This window comes from Phyllostomus discolor, chromosome 1 (genome assembly GCF_004126475.2).
Source record: "Phyllostomus discolor isolate MPI-MPIP mPhyDis1 chromosome 1, mPhyDis1.pri.v3, whole genome shotgun sequence".
NCBI lineage: Eukaryota > Metazoa > Chordata > Mammalia > Chiroptera > Phyllostomidae > Phyllostomus > Phyllostomus discolor.
In genome coordinates, this window is record NC_040903.2 from 119,554,661 (window position 1) to 119,571,513 (window position 16,853).

Sequence of the window (16,853 nt, forward strand, 5' to 3'; positions counted from 1 at the left end):
AATGGCAACTTCTGTAGTTAGTTGACGGGGTGAGATGATAGCCTGGCATCGCTGCTGTGTGTTTTATACTTTTGTCCTTTCAAACAAGAAGGAGAATTGAACAAATGAAAGCAACTTTTTTACTTATGTTTTTTCAGGTTGGTTTGAAGATCAAGTGTTTCATGTCAATGCCTTTGGATTTCCACCCACTGAACCCTCTAGTACTACTAGGTACAAACATGTTTGACTTAAACCCTGCAGGAATTTTGTAACGCTGGCAGTAATGAATGTAAGGTAGTATATATATCATGTCTCAGTTATTACAAGGCCTTAGGCTTTGTGGTAGAATGCAAAGAGCAATGGAAAATTGGAGTTAGAAGACTGGGCATTATATGTAACTGAAAACTACTGGATTGACTCCAATTAGTTGCAAAAGCATCTCTGTACTTTTGTCTTTAACTGGGAAAGAATTCCAATTGACCTGTCTTACTTGTCTGTAGGGTTGATGAGATAAAAGATAGGAAAAAACTTAGAAGAAATTAATTGCCATGTTAATATAAAGCTCTTATTTTTGTATTCAACTAATGAATGAAAGTTAAAAGAGGCAGATTCTGTAGCTTTAATATAAATGAAAGTATCATAATATTAGAAATTTCCAAGAGGGCCTTCTCTGAGAGGAGTGAGTTCCTGTCACTTGAGCTAACTGAGCAGAGGCTGAATGGTGGAATAAAAGTGGTAGCTGGTAGACTATGGGTTGAATTTAGTCTACAGATCTTTTCTTTCTTCCTTTCTCTCCTTTCTCTCTCTCCTTTCTTCTCTCTCTCTTTCTCTCTCTCTTTCTCCCTCCCTCCCTCCTCCCTCTCTTCCTCCCTCCCTTCCTTCCCCTTTGAGGTGTTAAAACACATTTTGAGTTAGTTCCAACATTTAGAAATAGGAGATTTCTCATAAAACTCTGTATTTCTGAGTTCTCTTGAGCCACTGATCTGGGGATATGGTGCCTGAATTCTCACCTGGCTACAACCCTACTGCAGTGACCACCCATTTTGGGCAGGTTATGTGTGTGCACCTGAGCTCATATCTAGTCAGCCCCAGCTGGCAGCTGCTTTGATATTTGTGTTTCCTTCCTGAAGCCTGTACACATTTGAGTTTGCTCCTCTGGGAGATTAAAATTGCTTTCTAACTTGAGATTCTATTGTGAAGGTGATGATTTTAACACGTGTAAGGATTAAGATGTTAGTTCTGCATACCCGTATCAGTTCAGGTGTAGAGGCCAGGTTTCCTGCCTGGGGGTCATGGGCAGGGCAACCTTTATGGTGCAGCTCCTCCTCCTTTGAAGTAATCTGGGGACAGTTCTGGTCACACTAAGGAGACCACAAGCCCTCATCAAGCCAGCTTACTTTGAAGTGAATGTTTTCAATGCTAGTTTGTGGCTTTTTACTACATGATAGGTCTTCTTTGAAATATATTTCAATCAAAATTGTTCTCTTAGTGTTTTAGATTCAAAATTACTACTTGGGAATGAGAGTTATAGTTGAGGAAGCTGGCAAAGAGTATTATCATTTGCTTCAATTTAGCAAAGAGGTTGTCATTATAATGTCCCAAATAATGTTCAATTTAAATTATGCCATTTTCTCTAAATTGAACTGTTTTGCGTGTGTTTAGTACACCAAAGACTGGTATGAGGTATCATAAAGTACATTAAAATAAAATATTGTTTTATTCCTATTAGAATTATAAATAATTCTTCTCTTAAACTACCTTCCAAGTAAAATTCAAAGGGCTGTATTCTGGTGGTAGTTAGTGAATTCAACAACAGACATTTTATTAAGTAATTTTTATGTGTAAAATACTGTTTTAGAGATACAAATAAGTACACTTAAGTCTACAACATGGTCCCATCTCAAAGGGATTTAGACTAACCTAATGCCTTCCCACTATTGGACAGTTCGTTGTATAATTTTTTGGAATGCAGATTTGCCAGAACTTCACTGCTATCTTCATCACACTTTCACTGGTACAGGACATGTGACATGTGTTTTCTGAGTCCAAAATGGTATTAGAATTTCCAGAATTTCTAGAATATTTATTTCTTTTCAGATTTGACAACTTAGGAAAAAGGGTACTGTCAGGCCTGTATTTGCACCTTATGTCCCATGAACCATGGACAGCAGATGTTAGCAGGGCTCTTCTGGGCTTTAATTCTGAAGAATCAGTTTAATAGGTATTTCTTTCTGTGATACTCTGGTTTATGCTTGGGTATATATTTACTTGAAGTCACCATACAATTTTATCGACTTACTGCATTCCTCTGTAACTGCAAGATTATTACTGTAAGAGCATACCTTTGAAAATGCCAAGTACAGTTGGTGGCAACAATAACAGCTGTCATGTCTGAGTGCTTACAATGTACTAAGCCCTAAACCCTAAGAGCTAGTCCTAATATACCTCCAAATTTTCACAATTCTAGGATATAAGTTAGCCTTTGTAGGATTTCTTGATTCCTTAGAACAAATTTTTAGAAGTGGAATTGTTTGGTCAAATGGTTAGCACCCTTTTTGAGAACTTTAATTGGATATTGTTCAAACTGAGTACCCATTGCTCTTACTTTCAACTACATGGGAAATTATGATTTATTTTAGTAGTTACTTTTGTCAGTTTTAAAAGGCACAGATACAGCCTATTAAGAGTTTTATGTACTACTCTGTATTGCTCCTTTTCTAATTTTAGAACATTACATAAAGTTGTTTGCTACAAATAATACATTTTCATGGTACTAAATACATTGATGGAGAAAAAATCTCATTAGATAGAAAGTTAATTTGTAAAATTATAAAAATATTTCCAACAGGATATAGAAGATAATCATTATGTTGTAATTACTTAGGGCATACTATGGAAATATTAATTTTTTTGGAGGGCCTTCTAATACATCTGTGAAGACTTCTGCAAAACTGAAGCAACTAGAAGATGAGAATGAAGATGCCATGTTTGTGTTTATCTCTGATGTTTGGTTAGACCGAGCAGAGGTGCAGGAAAAACTTCACACCATGTTTTCTGGTAGGCTTCATTTTTTTAAATTCCTTTTGAACTATTGTGAGAGGTCATATTTTAAAACTAAATTCTTAAAAAAATATGATTCTTTTTAAATAGTAATCTATTTTTTTAAAATGTTGATTCAGCACTGATAAATGAGTTCATCTTTAAGACTTACATTTTTACATTTGAAAAATAACTGTGTGTGTGTGTATTCATGGTATATAAAATTAGTGTGAAAGTGGATAAGAACTTGGGCTGTGGAGCTTGACAGAGCTAGGTTTAAGTTACAGCCTAATACCTGGGGCAGATTACTTAATCTTTCTCAGCTTCTAGGGATGCTCTGAGTATTAATCAACACATTGCAGGGCTGGGCACATACATAATTGCTGAATGGACCTATTATTATTATTATTTCTATTTTTTAATTTTTTTCCTAGTTAAGAAAAAGCAATTTACTTAAGAAAATATATTTATAATGATCAAGCATATGAGATGCTCAACCACAAAGTCAAATAAAAAATGCAAATTAAAACAATGCATTTTCATCTTTTATATTGGCAACTTTAAAAAGCAATTTTTTAAAAAGTATATTTTATTAATTATGCTATTACAGTTGTCCCATCTTTTTCTCCCCCTTTATTGCCCTCCGCCCTGCACCCCCCCTCCCACCAGCATTCCCCCACTCCTTAGTTCATGTCCATGAGTCGTACATATAAGTTCTTTGTTTTCTCCATTTCCTGTGCTATCCTTAACTCCCCGTCTATTTTGTACCTATCATTTATGCTTCTTATTCCCTGTACCTTTTCCCCCATTCTCCCCCACCCACTCCCTGCTGATAACCTTCCATGTGATCTCCCTTTCTGTGATTCTGTTCCTGTTCTAGATATTTGCTTAGTTTTTGTTTCTGTTTTTTAGGTTCAGTTGTTGATAGTGGTGAGTTTGTTGGCATTTTACTGTTCATAGTTTTTTATCTTCTCTTTCTTAAATAAGTTCCTTTAACATTTCATATAAGGGCTTGGTGATGATGAATTCCTTTAACTTGACCTTATCTGGAAAGCACTTTATCTGCCCTGCCATTCTAAATGACAGCTTTGCTGGATAGAGTAATCTTGGATATAGGTCCTCAGTTTTTATCACTTTGAATACTCTCCTTGCTAGTCTTTTCTAGTCTGCAAAGTTTCTTTTGAGAAATCAGCTGATAGTCTTATGAGAACTCCTTTGTAGGTAACTCTCTGCTTTTCTTTCACTGCTTTTAAGATTCTCTCTTTATCTTTAGCCTTTGGGATTTTAATTGTGATGTGTCCCAGTGTGGGTCTCTTTGTGTCCATCTTCTTTGGGATTGTCTATGCTTCCTGGACTTGTATGTCTATTTCCTTCACCAAATTAGGGAAGTTCTCTTTCATTATGTTTTTAAATAAATTTTTGATTTCTTACTCTTCCTCTTTTGCCATCTCTATGATTCAGATGTTGGCATTTTTGGAGATGTCCCAGAGTCTTCTTATACTCTCCTCATTTGTTATTTTGTTTTTGTTTTTGTTTTTGTTTTTGTTTTTAATTCTTGTTTCTTCATTCTGTTCTGGTTGAATGTTTATTTCTTCCTTATGTGCCAATCATTGATTTGAATGCTGGCTTCCTTCCCTCCACTGTTGGTTCCCTGTAGATTTTTCTTTATTTCATTTAGCGTAGCCTTCTTTTCTTCACTTGTTTTTGCAGTACTCAGTGATTTCTCTGAGCATCCTGATCACCAATGTTTTGAACTCTGCATCTGATAAGTTGGCTATCTCTATTTCACTTAGTTCTTTTTCTTGGGTTTTACTCTGTTCTTTCATTCCGGCCATGTTTTTTAGTCTCCTTGAATTGGCAGCCTTCCTGTGTTTGTTTCTGTGTAGTAGGTAGAGTTGCTTTGACTCCCTGTCTTAGTGCTCCTGTTAAGTTGTAAGGGGCAGAACATTAGGTATTCACCAGGGTGGGGCAACCTTCTTCACTGCTTTGTGGTGCTGTGTCAGTGGGAGGGGTCAAGAGGGGACAGTGCTGCTGCCTGGCCTCTGAAAGTGTGTTGGGCACTTGCCCTGTTTCCAGTCACTTCACCCACTTCCTGAATGAAACTGATGCCCTTCTAGCTGCTGCCCTGGTGATGATTCCCAGAGTGGGTGGGTTTGTGTACTTTCTAGAACTGTGTGGGCCCTTTAAACAGACACTCCTGAGAAACTAGCAATTTCTTCTGTCACTCCAACTCTCACTGATTTTTACAGCCAGAAGTTGTGAGGCTTTTATCTTCCCAGCGCTGGAACTCTGGGCTGTGCTGTCTGGCCTGGGACCTGGATCTCTTACTCCCCAGGGTATCCCTCTCGATTTTTACCCACCACACGTAATTGTGGGACCACCCCAATCTGCCACTGTCAACTCTCCATGCATCTCTGTGCCTGTCCACGCCCTCATCACCCCAGCTCCCCAGCTCTGTCTGCCCTTCCTACACATTTGGGTGAATGTGACTTCTTTAAATCCTTGGTTGTTGGACTTGTATACATTTTGATTTCCTGGCAGTTCTGGGTGTTTTTTGTTTTGAGGTTAGTTGTAATTCTTTTAGTGGTTGTGCATGTCTACCTACACCTCCATCTTGACTAGAAGTCCAGCAATGATCGTATTCTTATGTTTTTAGGTTATTCACCAGCCCCTCCAACCTGCTTTATTCTCTGTGGCAATTTTTCATCTGCACCATATGGAAAAAATCAAGTTCAAGCTTTGAAAGGTATTAAGGGACTATCGAATGAGTGTTTCTACATTTGTATAAACTAATAAGCAGTAATCTACCTTTTAATTTTATTCAAAAGATGTAAGGTTGTAACTAATGAAATATAAATTGATTTTATGTGCATTATTTGCAAATTAAATTTAATATCCCTTTAAAATTTTAGAATCCCTAAAAGCTTTGGCTGACATAATATGTGAATATCCCAATATTCACCAAAGGTAATGATTTCTACTGCTATATTTTTATTTAAACAATTTTGTTCTAAAAAACAAAAATGAATCTCAAGTTTGATATCAGTGATTATTAAGAAAGGAATAGAAGAAAATGTTGAAGAAATTAGTACGGCTAAGAGATAAAATTTTCCTTACCTCATGATAATGTATGTAACACTGTACTAGATATTTATAGAGTGAGAAGTACTAAAAGGATGAATGACAATGTCAGACATATTTTGAATTTCTTGGTAATTTTACTCTAAGTCTAGAGCTGCATTCTTCAATAGGATAGTCACTGGCCACATGTGTCTCTTTAAATTTAAAGTTAAGTAAAATGTACAATTTAGTTGCACTAGCCACAGGTCAAGCACTCAGTAATTGCACAGTGCAGATATAGAACATTACCATCATTGCAAAAGGTCTGCTGGACAGTGGCAGTCTAGACACTTTAAGTAGTTCACTTATTAAAATGCAAGACATTTTTTAAATCTCTTTTTTTTAATATGTTATTTATTTGTAGAGAGAGGGGAAGAGAGGGAGAAGAAGAGGGAGAGAAACAGTGTGAGAGAGAAATATCACTTGGCTGAGAGGCAACGGGGGACCTGGCCTGCAACCCAGGAATGTGCCCTGACTGGGAATTGAACCAGTGACCTTTTGGTTTGCAGGCTGGTGCCCAACCCACTGAGCCACACCAGCCAGGGCACATTTTTTAAATCTCTTAAAATTTATTACCTAAAGGCAATAAGTTGTTTTTAGAAAATTGGATAGAATTACAAGACTTTTAAAAAATGAATTACATTGAATTTTGCTGCAGGAGTCGTTTTGTGTTTGTACCTGGTCCAGAGGATCCTGGATTTGGTTCCATCTTACCAAGGTAAGTTTTATTGAGATTTTTGTACCAATAAAGAAAATTTTATAAAATTTAAAAATATACACTGTATCACATAAATTGTTTTTATAGGCCTCCACTTGCTGAAAGCATTACTAATGAATTCAAAAAAAGAGTGCCATTTTCGGTTTTTACTACTAATCCTTGCAGGTAAATGTTATAATTTTGTGTTTCTTTCATTTAAAAATTAATTCTTAAAAATTGTCTCTGAATTTTTACTGTTAGGAGATAAATATAAAATTTCTCTTTATGTCAGCTTTCTCAAAACTTTGAAAATACTTTAACTATACTTAAATAATTCACTAATAATAAATTTAGAAGCTTGATTAATAGAGATTTTAAAGTAGGTATTTCGAGTGGGGCCAGGTAGTGTGGTTGGTTAGGACATAATCCCCATGCACCAAGGTTCTGGGTTCAATTTCTGGTTAGGGCACATGCAAGAATCAACCAATGAATATATAACTAAGTGGAACAACAAATTGAGGTCTCTCTACCTGCCCCCCCACCTTCCCTCCTTCTCTCTAAAATCAATCAATTAAAAAAATTTAAAAAATAAAATAGATGTTCTTATTACACATCCTTTAAGAAGAGTGACAATGGCAGAATGAAAGGATTACACATGTACTGTATGTGCTGCTTAATGTGATCATAGGCTCTTCTGAGGATATACACCCTCAGTCCTTGCTTCTCTTTTATGCCCACATCCATTCCTGCTGTGACCTTATCCTGCTCCATGGCTTTAAATACCATGTATGTTTGACATCTCCCACATTTATATATCCAGCTTGAACCTTCTTTCAGACTTCAGCCTCATGTATCCAGTTGCCTACTCATCATTTTCCATTGGGTGTCTAGTAGACAACTCTAGACTGAACCTCTGGTCCTCTTCCTCCTCTGTCAGCCCCCAACCTGGTCTGTAGCCTCCTTCATCAGAGTTCATAGGACCTTTATCCTTTTAGTTGCTGAGGCCCAAAACTTTGGGGTTTCTCTCACATGCAGTTTTTCAGGAAGTTCTTCAAGAATTTTAAGGAAGACTTCAAAATATATGTAGAATCTGGCTGCCTCTATGTCTGTGACCCTCTATCATCTTCTAGCCTGGGTTACTGTGATAGTCTCTTGGTTGGTCTCTAGCTCCTACAGCTGCCCTTCTGTAGTTTATTCTTAACACTGTGTCAGAATGATCCTTTGAAATGTAAGGCCCCTCCCTTACTGATCCTGAAAGATGGGACCCCCCTCATGTCATTCAATAACATCCAGTATCCTTGCAATGGAAGTCAGAGCCCTGCATGATATGCCTCCCGTGTCCTCTCTGATCTCTACTCCTACTTTTCCTCTTCATTTAGTCCAGTCACTACTACAGCTTTTTTTTCCTGTTCCTCAGTTGTGGCAGGCATGTTCCGCATCTTAGAGCCTCTGTTCTACCTGTTCCCTCTGCCTGCAATGTTCTTCCTCTGCCTCTCTCACCTCCTACAAGTCTGTCCTCAAATCAAACTTCATCATGAGCCCTACCTGTTCTGATCATTCTCTTTCATACTCCAGCCTTCTAGACCTTCTCTTCCCATAGATGATCCCAGTTAACCTTTTTATTTTACCCATACACGTAATCATCTTCCAACATACTATATAATTATCATGTTTATTGTTTATTTTTTCAGGCCACACTTTTCTCATTAGATTGTAAACTTCATGAGGGCTGGGATCTTTTTGTTTTGATCGCTCATTCCTAGAGTGCTGAACACAAAAGAAGAGCTCAATGAATTACTGTCTAATGAATGAGTGGAAAAATTCTCGTTGAATTTTTGCTATGGTAAACAATGGAAAATGGGAATGGTTTTGTGTTATAAAATATTTTGCCTTTTAAATTACCTCATTTTTTCTGATGAAGTCAAATTCAACTATTGTTTTCATTTCAGAATTCAGTATTGTACACAAGAAATTATTGTCTTTCGGGAAGACTTAGTGAATAAAATGTGCAGAAACTGTGTCCGTTTTCCTAGTAGTAATTTGGATATTCCTAGTCATGTAAGTTCAGAGTTTTCTTTATGAAACTATTTTACATGTTGCATTACATAAAATTTTAAGCTACTTGATTATTTACTCTCTTATGTATACTATGCTTCAAAATAACTTGAACATACTTTTGTTCAGTAAGTTAATATTTGTTACTAAGTTAGTGTTTCTCATCTCTCACTGAAGTATCCCTTAATGTATAGAGGAAAACCCAGAACAAGCAGGAAATTTCACTGAAGCTTCTTGTTAAGCTTTTAAACTCATAAATCTTATATTTCAAAATATATTTGTTTTAATAAAATATTCATGTTTATTAAATTTTTCTTGTGATATGTCCATATCAGGATGATGTGTAGTGTTTACCTTATAGCTTCAAGGTTCCAAGATATGTAATTATCAGTACCTGGTTACATGTACCCCCTTTTCAGAATTATGAACATAGGTCATAACAGCACTTTCTACATTTATTTTACAATATTTAAAACTTACATAGGTTAAATATCTATTCTTGGCATTACTCAAGCTGTGGAATTATTTTTAGATGAACAGGATTTGTATGAATTTATCATACAGTTGTAAGTATAGTTGCCCCAATATGAATATTGGGGAAGTAGCTTTTACAGAAATGGTATTAAATGAAAACTCGTCAATTTTTCCTAAACTACAGCATAGTTAATCTCATTTCATATCTGTTTCCCAAAGCTCTGTGATTCAAAAGTCTCCTAATTGTTTCTTATATTTTCTAATTCCTTTTTGTAATTAATTTTTAACTTGAAATGATTTGTTAGCTGTTTTAACTTTAACAGATAAACTCAAGTTTGTTTTGTATCATTCTTTTTAGTTTGTAAAGACTATCTTATCCCAAGGACACCTGACTCCTCTACCCCTCTATGTCTGCCCAGTGTACTGGGCTTATGATTTTGCTTTGAGAGTGTATCCTGTGCCTGATCTACTTGTCATCGCGGACAAATATGACCCTTTCACTTTGACCAATACCGAATGTCTCTGCATGAACCCAGTAAGAATGTAGTTAACATTATATAGTCAGCATTTGTCACGATTAGAGTGTTATTTCTTTAAATTTAAAATATTCATTTAATAAAATTACTGTTGGAGTAAAAATGCTATTAATGGAACACCGAATTAATTTGATATATACAGAAAGTCCTTAAACTTTTAGTATGGCATGTGACTATAAAGTAATGTGACTTTTTCTTAAAAAAAAAATACACCAAAGCTTATAAATCCAAATGAACATTTTTCCCCTTCAAAGTAACTTGCCTTGGGATTCTTTCGGGGAATAGCTTTTCTGGGAATAGCCTGAAGAGCCTGTGTCTATTCTCTTTAAACATATTAATGGTACTTGTCCTTTGAGAAGTCTTTTGATTTTTAGAAATTGCCCAAGTCCCCCAAAATCTAAACCTGATAAATGTGGAAATTCTTAATGGGACACATTTTAAAGTTCATTTTTATCCAGAACTTTGAAGTTGCTTCAGAATCTTGAAGTTGCTTCAGAATTTCTACAGAAGTATGATCGACTTTTTAAAGTTAGGGAAGGAACGCTACAGGAACATTGTTGTTGATGTCAAGATGTCTTCACCAGAGATTTTATATGCTGTGCTTCCTTGATTCTTGTGAATTTTAGACCTCAATACTTTTTTGTTTCATCTAAGTCATTTCTAGAAACATTCTGACTAACTATTGGTTACTGCTTCTTCTAACACACACATATTATGTCCAGCTTTCTCTAAGACAGGGTTTCTCAACCACAGAACTATTGACATTTTGGACCCAGTCTTTGTTGTGGAGCATTGTGCTATGCACTGTAAGATGTTTAGCAGAATCCCTGGCTTCCACCCACTGGATGAGAGTGGCAGCCCCCAATTTTAACAACCAAAAATGTCTGAGGGTAGTTGACAGATGTGCCCTGGGTGACAAAATTGTCCTTGGTTGAGAACTACTCTAAAGATGAGCATAGTCAACTGATTTGATTTTATTGTTTGGAATTTGTGGCCTCATTTTTGTAGACTCTATTCACGTTCCAATATTCTTTCACAGTGAAGCTGTATCCGTATTTAAACTGAACAGTTTGGGTATTCTCATAGTTAATGCTTTTTTTTTTTTTGAAAACATCTTATTTCTGCTTTTACCACCTTTTCATTTTGTAGGTGAGTAAACCACTTCCTACACCATCATTACATCTTTTCTTTTTAAGATTTTATTTATTTATTTTTACAGAGGGGAAGGGAAGGAGAAAGAGGAGAGAAACATCAATGTGTGGTTGCCTCTCATCTGCCCCCCACTGGGGACCTGGCCTGCAACCCAGGCATGTGCCCTGACTGGGAACTGAACCGGCAACTCTTTGGTTCGCAGGTCCATGCTCAGTCCACTGAACTATACCGGCCAGGGCATCATTACATCTTTTTACCTTTTGGGCCCAAAACTTGCCTTTTACATTGCTTCATCCCTTCTTGATACTTATTCACATGAATGAATGCCTGCAATGAATGAGGCATTATATTAGTGCTGGGGACATGCAGACTAAAGGGACAGAGTCTCTGCTCTAGAGTTTAGTAGTGGACACAGTTGTGTGTGTTCAGTGGCTTTGAGGGCACATTAGAGGGTCATCAAACCCAGATTTTCACTCTGGAGAGGGGCAGGAGAGGTTTCTTGAAGATGTCTGTGTCTTATATGCATCTTTAGCATTGCACAGTACTGCTTAGCTCTTATCCTGGGTAGAGCCACTCCTACTTACATTTCTAATCACTCTGCTAGCACTGGTCTTGCCAGCTTGAAAGAAAGACTTTTGCATCAAATGTTGATGCAATAACACCTCTCTGAAAAGATCAGGCAAAAATCTGTCTCATCACTTTATAGTCACATCTTATAACTTTACTTATAAAGTCATGACCTAGAAATTTGATTTTAAAAACATGAATTCTTCCGTAAAAGTTGAGTGTTTATAGGCATTTTTCTCCCCAAAGGGCTCTTTTCCAAGAAGTGGATTTTCATTCAAAGTTTATTATCCGTCCAATAAGACAGTAGAAGATAGGTAAGTGTGTCCACAGAAACAGGTAGAAGAAACTGTTTCTTGGTACTATATTGCTAAAGATCATATGTTCTCTAGGTGTGTTGAGGTTTTTAAAAATGTCTGCAGTGACCCATTGCCAGTGTTCTAGGCTGAAGTTATTATGGTCATGCTGTGTGACATAGAATTGTATGTACTTCATGGCATGTTTGTGATGGAATAGATCAAGCACTGTTTTCTGAGGGAAATCTCAGACCAGCTCTGGACGTGGGCTAGTTCTCTCACATGCTTACTCTTAATGGTTTTTGTATTCTGAAAGGTCAGCCCCTCCCTCCACATGGTTGAGTCTCAAAGCCTAGGTAATCTGCCTTAAATTGGCAGCAAAGAAGATGGAAGGAGCTGAGTGCAAGTGTGGTGACAGGGAGGTGTTGTGTTGGGCAAAAGTCATGGAGGAGATGAGAGAGTAATCCAGGTGGGTCGTGGGTTTCAAAGGGTGATCTATAGATCACCTGCATCAGAATCCTCTAAGGTCCTTGTTAAAAATGTTAAGTTCCAGGATCCCACCCCAGATTTATCAAATAGCTTGCTCTGTAGTTGTAGAGCCCATAAATATGCATTTTGACACTCTGTTCCTTGGATTCAGACATCCTGACATGCAATGTCAGTTAATCAAAGATATTTTAAAAAGCTTCCACTACCTGTTAAGAACGAATAACCAGATAACTGCCCTCAATTTTCTTTTTAGAGAATACCTCATCACTCAGACACAGCCCAATTGTCTTTTTGGCGGGGGGGAGAGGGGGTAATTAATTAAAATAAAAGTCACCACAATTACATGATAAAATTTTCAAACAATGCCTGTCCTTTTGAATTGTACAGTTCAAAAGAATAATACCTCTGCTTCCTAACCCTGAACCCATGATGAACAGTTTCTTGTATATATTTTTTGAAAAAACAATTATGCATTCTTGCTGTTCAATACTCAGGGAGGATAGAAGTCCATTCACTTCATGAGATAGTCTGTTTTATTAGTTGGTTTTATTACTTTGATTATTTGACATATATTTGATTCTGTTTTTTTTTTAAGATTTCATTTTTTATTTTTAGAGAGGGGAAAGGAGGGAGGGAGGGAGAGAGAGAGAGAGAGAAAGGGAGAGAGAGAGAGAAGCGTCAATGTGTGGTTGCCTCTTGAGCACTCGGGACCTGGTCTGCAACCAAGGCATGTGCCCTGACTGGGAATTGAACCAGCGACCCTTTGGTTTGCAGGCTGGCACTCAGTCCACTAAGCCATGCCAGCCAGGGCGATTCTTTTTTATTTTTGAATCCACACCCAAAGATACATTTATTGATTTTAGAGAGAGAAGGGAGAGAGCCAGAAACATCAATGTGAGAGATACAGTGATTGGTTGCCTCCTGTATGCACCCCAACCAGATACAGAACCCACAACCTAGGTATTTGTCCTGACCAGGGATCGAACTGCAACCTTTTGGTGCATGAGACTGCTCCAACCAACTGAGCCACCTGGCATGGGCTGTTTGATTCTTAATATATTCCAGGCATTGCTTAGTTTTTGTAATATAACCAGATACTCTCATAAAGGTCTTTAGCCCATCAACCTTACATGTGTTTAACTTTATCTAGTCCACTTTGAATAAAAATAAATAAAATAAAGTAAGAATTGATTTGGGCCCTGGCTGGGTAGCCAAATTGGTTAATGTGTTGTCCTGATATGCCTAGGTTGTGGGTTCAGTCCGAGTCAGGGCACATACAAGAATTCAACCAATGAATGCATAAATGAGTGGAACAACAAATTGGTCTATTTTTCTCTCTTTCAAATCAGTGATTTAGAAAAATGATTTGGAATGCCTTTAGGTAAGGGAAGCCATCTACTCCAGCCTCACCAGTTCTTGTTGTCAAGATGTAGATGCCTCTGAGGGCATTTGATTTTGTGATCCCAAAATTAAGTCACCTCTGAGGGCTGTCTACCTGGAACATATTTGTCCACCTTCTCACGGACTTACTGAACTGAGATTTAGTATAAAACTTACCCTGCTATGAAAACCAGTACTGAGATATTTAAACAGGTCCCAGAACAAGAGAAATCTGTCTGTCCCTAGAAACTTTGGATTTATCTTAGGGAGCTTGTAAATCTAACAGACTCCCTTCCCTTTAACTGCTAGGAAGCACAGCCAAATGTGCAGCACACCTCTGAAGCTGCAGAGTAATTACAAGCATAAAAGTTAGGTGCAGCTGTAGTTTCATCTCCTTTTCTGACCTGTATTTTCGCCTTACCTGAGTTTCCTTATTTACTTTTACCTTTTTTAACATTTATCTCTGTAAACCATTTTATGTTTTTTAATGAGTTGGGATATAAGCAAATAACACACAGTAGGAAATTAACTGATTTATTATGACAGCACAAGACACTTCAGTTACATTTCTTGTAATGTTCCCTGATTGCCACGCAGAATTATTTTGTGTTCTAAGCACTTCATACAGATTCCTCTGATAGTTCTTGACACTGTGTTAGAAGTCACTTATGTGCCTGTCCCTCATAACAGTTTCTAGCACAGTAGTACTTGATTTGCAATTTGTGGAGTTGAAATGGTTCCTTTATCTTCTGTGGACTCTGATACTAAAAACCTTGCTATAATTTCCAAACTATAATTAGTATTGGTAATATGAGGAATCTTCTCAGGGCTGGGTCAAACAAGTTGATGTATGTCTATTTTTAGGAGAATGAAAAATTTTCAAGATATTGTATAATAATTTTGTCTTCCTGTTATTTAGTTTCTCCTAAGAAGAAATCTTTTGTTGGAATATTTGTGAAATCATATTGTAGAGGTAGCTGGTCAGAATAAAAAATGGTAAAAACCTATGGAGGGCAATTTTAAAAGATTTCTTGAGACCTAACATGCATATACCAGCAGTTCCATGTCTAGGAATGTATCCTACAGGTATACTCGGACTTATGAATAAAAATAGGTACAACTGTTTTTATTATAGTTTTTATACTAGCAAAACAAATGGTTTAAATGTATATCTATTTAAATGTATATGCTTATCAGGAGTTTTCTAATTTATTTAGATTTTAAAGCGTGAAAGTGATTAGTTAAATTAAAAAAATAATGTATTTATTAACTGATTGAAAAAAGGTATAGACTAGTGTTCATAGTATTCTACTACTTGTGTGGGGGTATGTGCTATAAAAACACATTAATATATATGATTAGACAATCTTTATAAGGACGTGCTTTATAAGGATATATAGTTGTTTTTAGGGAACAGAAACAGTGTGAGACTGGCATATTTTTCCATCACCTTTTCAATTTGGAACAATATGCATGTATTTTTAAAATCAGTGAACTAAAACTAAATATTAAGAAATGTAAATTAGATTTCTAAAATGTTTCATTTTATGAATATTTTCTATTTTCAGCAAACTTCAAGGTTTTTGAAATTCTAGAAGACCATCTGAAGAAACAAAATTCATCAGTATTTTGCTTAATTTTATATTTATGTAATTTTCATATTAAGTTACAATAAAATTATGGTAAACTTTAGAATGCTTAATTTTGTATTTTATGAAATATTGATATTGTTATAATAAGCAAGATGTTATACTTTATACAATTTTATAGGGAAAATATTTTCTAATCTCTTAAGAAAAATATGAAATGAATATAAAGATGTAATCTAATTATACATTTGTACTTAAAAACTAAAGTTTCATTATTTTTATACTAGTCATATGCTAAAGTTCATTTTAAGAAAAACATATTTAAAATCTTTGAATCATTAATTTAGTCTAACTTAGGTTTTTAATCACTGTAAGAGTCCTAACAGTATATTTGACAATTTTCAACCTGTTTAATTTCAAGTCACGAAATTTATTTTAATGACAGTGAAAACCTTTGTTACAGGGTATCACTCTGATATTCATTACATAATTATATTTTGGCACTGGAAATTTAAAAACACAGTCCCTGTGGTTTTATACATTTAGAAGACATGTTTACTTTGAAGCAGCATGTTTTGCCATATTGGCTGTAATTACTCAACACCATTCTTTTACTTTTAGTTTACAATGTTGTAGTAATGGCCCAGAAATGAATCTGAATGACAGGAAGTTGTCAGAAGAGAAGACTATTTCAAATTTAGGAGTAACCTTAATATTAAAAGAGCCTAGCATGCAAGAAATTTCTTTCGATGAAAATTAGCTTTTGGGGAAACGATTATGATAAAAATACAAAAATTGACATATTAAAGGGAAAAATTCGTTGAGAAAATTTAATGTGAATGTGATAAATGAATTAGTGGTTGAGGATGGAGTGATAATTTCAGGTAAGGATTGAGGATGGAAAATTCAGGGAGACTCTTAGAAGAGGCCTGATATTAGAAGAACAAGTTTTAACTTTAATTTCAAATAGCCTGGGAAAATTGAAGTTAAAGATGAAATCAAAGCATAAGTTCAAAAGCTACTAGACTGCTTGGAAAAATTTACAATTTATATTTTGAAAGTGGTAGTGAAATGGACATGGCAAGGTTTTGGTCCAGTTATGAGAACCATAGGGCTAAACATGAAACATGATGGGTACAAAGTTAGAAGTGGAAATTGGGTACAAAGTGTCCCCTCAGTCATTTGATAAATAAGTACTTCCATAAATAAAGATGAGTTTTTTGAGACCTTTTCAGGAACACACTTAATGGGTGGAAAGACAAGGTGTTATTTAGGGGTTAGCAAGGTGAAGTGAAATGAAGCAAGGGAGTTAATTAAGAGCAGAGAAGTTGCCAGCACCAGGCAGTAAGTATTGGAATGAGGTAAGATAGGAAGTAGAACCAGGTGTGGATTGGCATCCAGAAATGAAAAGGAAGCAGAAGTCTTGAAAGATGACGCAGTAGAGAAGCGGCACTGAAAGGATATCCTGGGCTTCTTTCTGCTT

General features: G+C 36.1%; 1 protein-coding gene across 3 annotated transcripts in view; it reads left to right on the plus strand.

Annotated features, from left to right (window-relative positions):
- POLE2 (DNA polymerase epsilon 2, accessory subunit) overlaps positions 1-15,483 on the plus strand; it is a 30,340-nt gene extending 14,857 nt beyond the window's left edge. The window contains exons 10-19 of one of the 3 annotated variants that reach the window (XM_028506168.2): positions 138-210; positions 2,864-3,036; positions 5,675-5,764; positions 5,931-5,985; positions 6,797-6,856; positions 6,944-7,021; positions 8,785-8,893; positions 9,723-9,899; positions 11,866-11,933; positions 15,350-15,483. In XM_028506168.2, the coding sequence (XP_028361969.1) occupies positions 138-210; positions 2,864-3,036; positions 5,675-5,764; positions 5,931-5,985; positions 6,797-6,856; positions 6,944-7,021; positions 8,785-8,893; positions 9,723-9,899; positions 11,866-11,933; positions 15,350-15,368 (902 nt within the window). In that variant the 3' untranslated portion in view covers positions 15,369-15,483. The remainder of the gene's footprint in view (positions 1-137; positions 211-2,863; positions 3,037-5,674; positions 5,765-5,930; positions 5,986-6,796; positions 6,857-6,943; positions 7,022-8,784; positions 8,894-9,722; positions 9,900-11,865; positions 11,934-15,349) is intronic. The other 2 variants (XM_028506169.2, XM_036028721.1) reach the window with 2 other exon arrangements.
- The last annotated feature ends 1,370 nt before the right edge of the window (positions 15,484-16,853 follow it).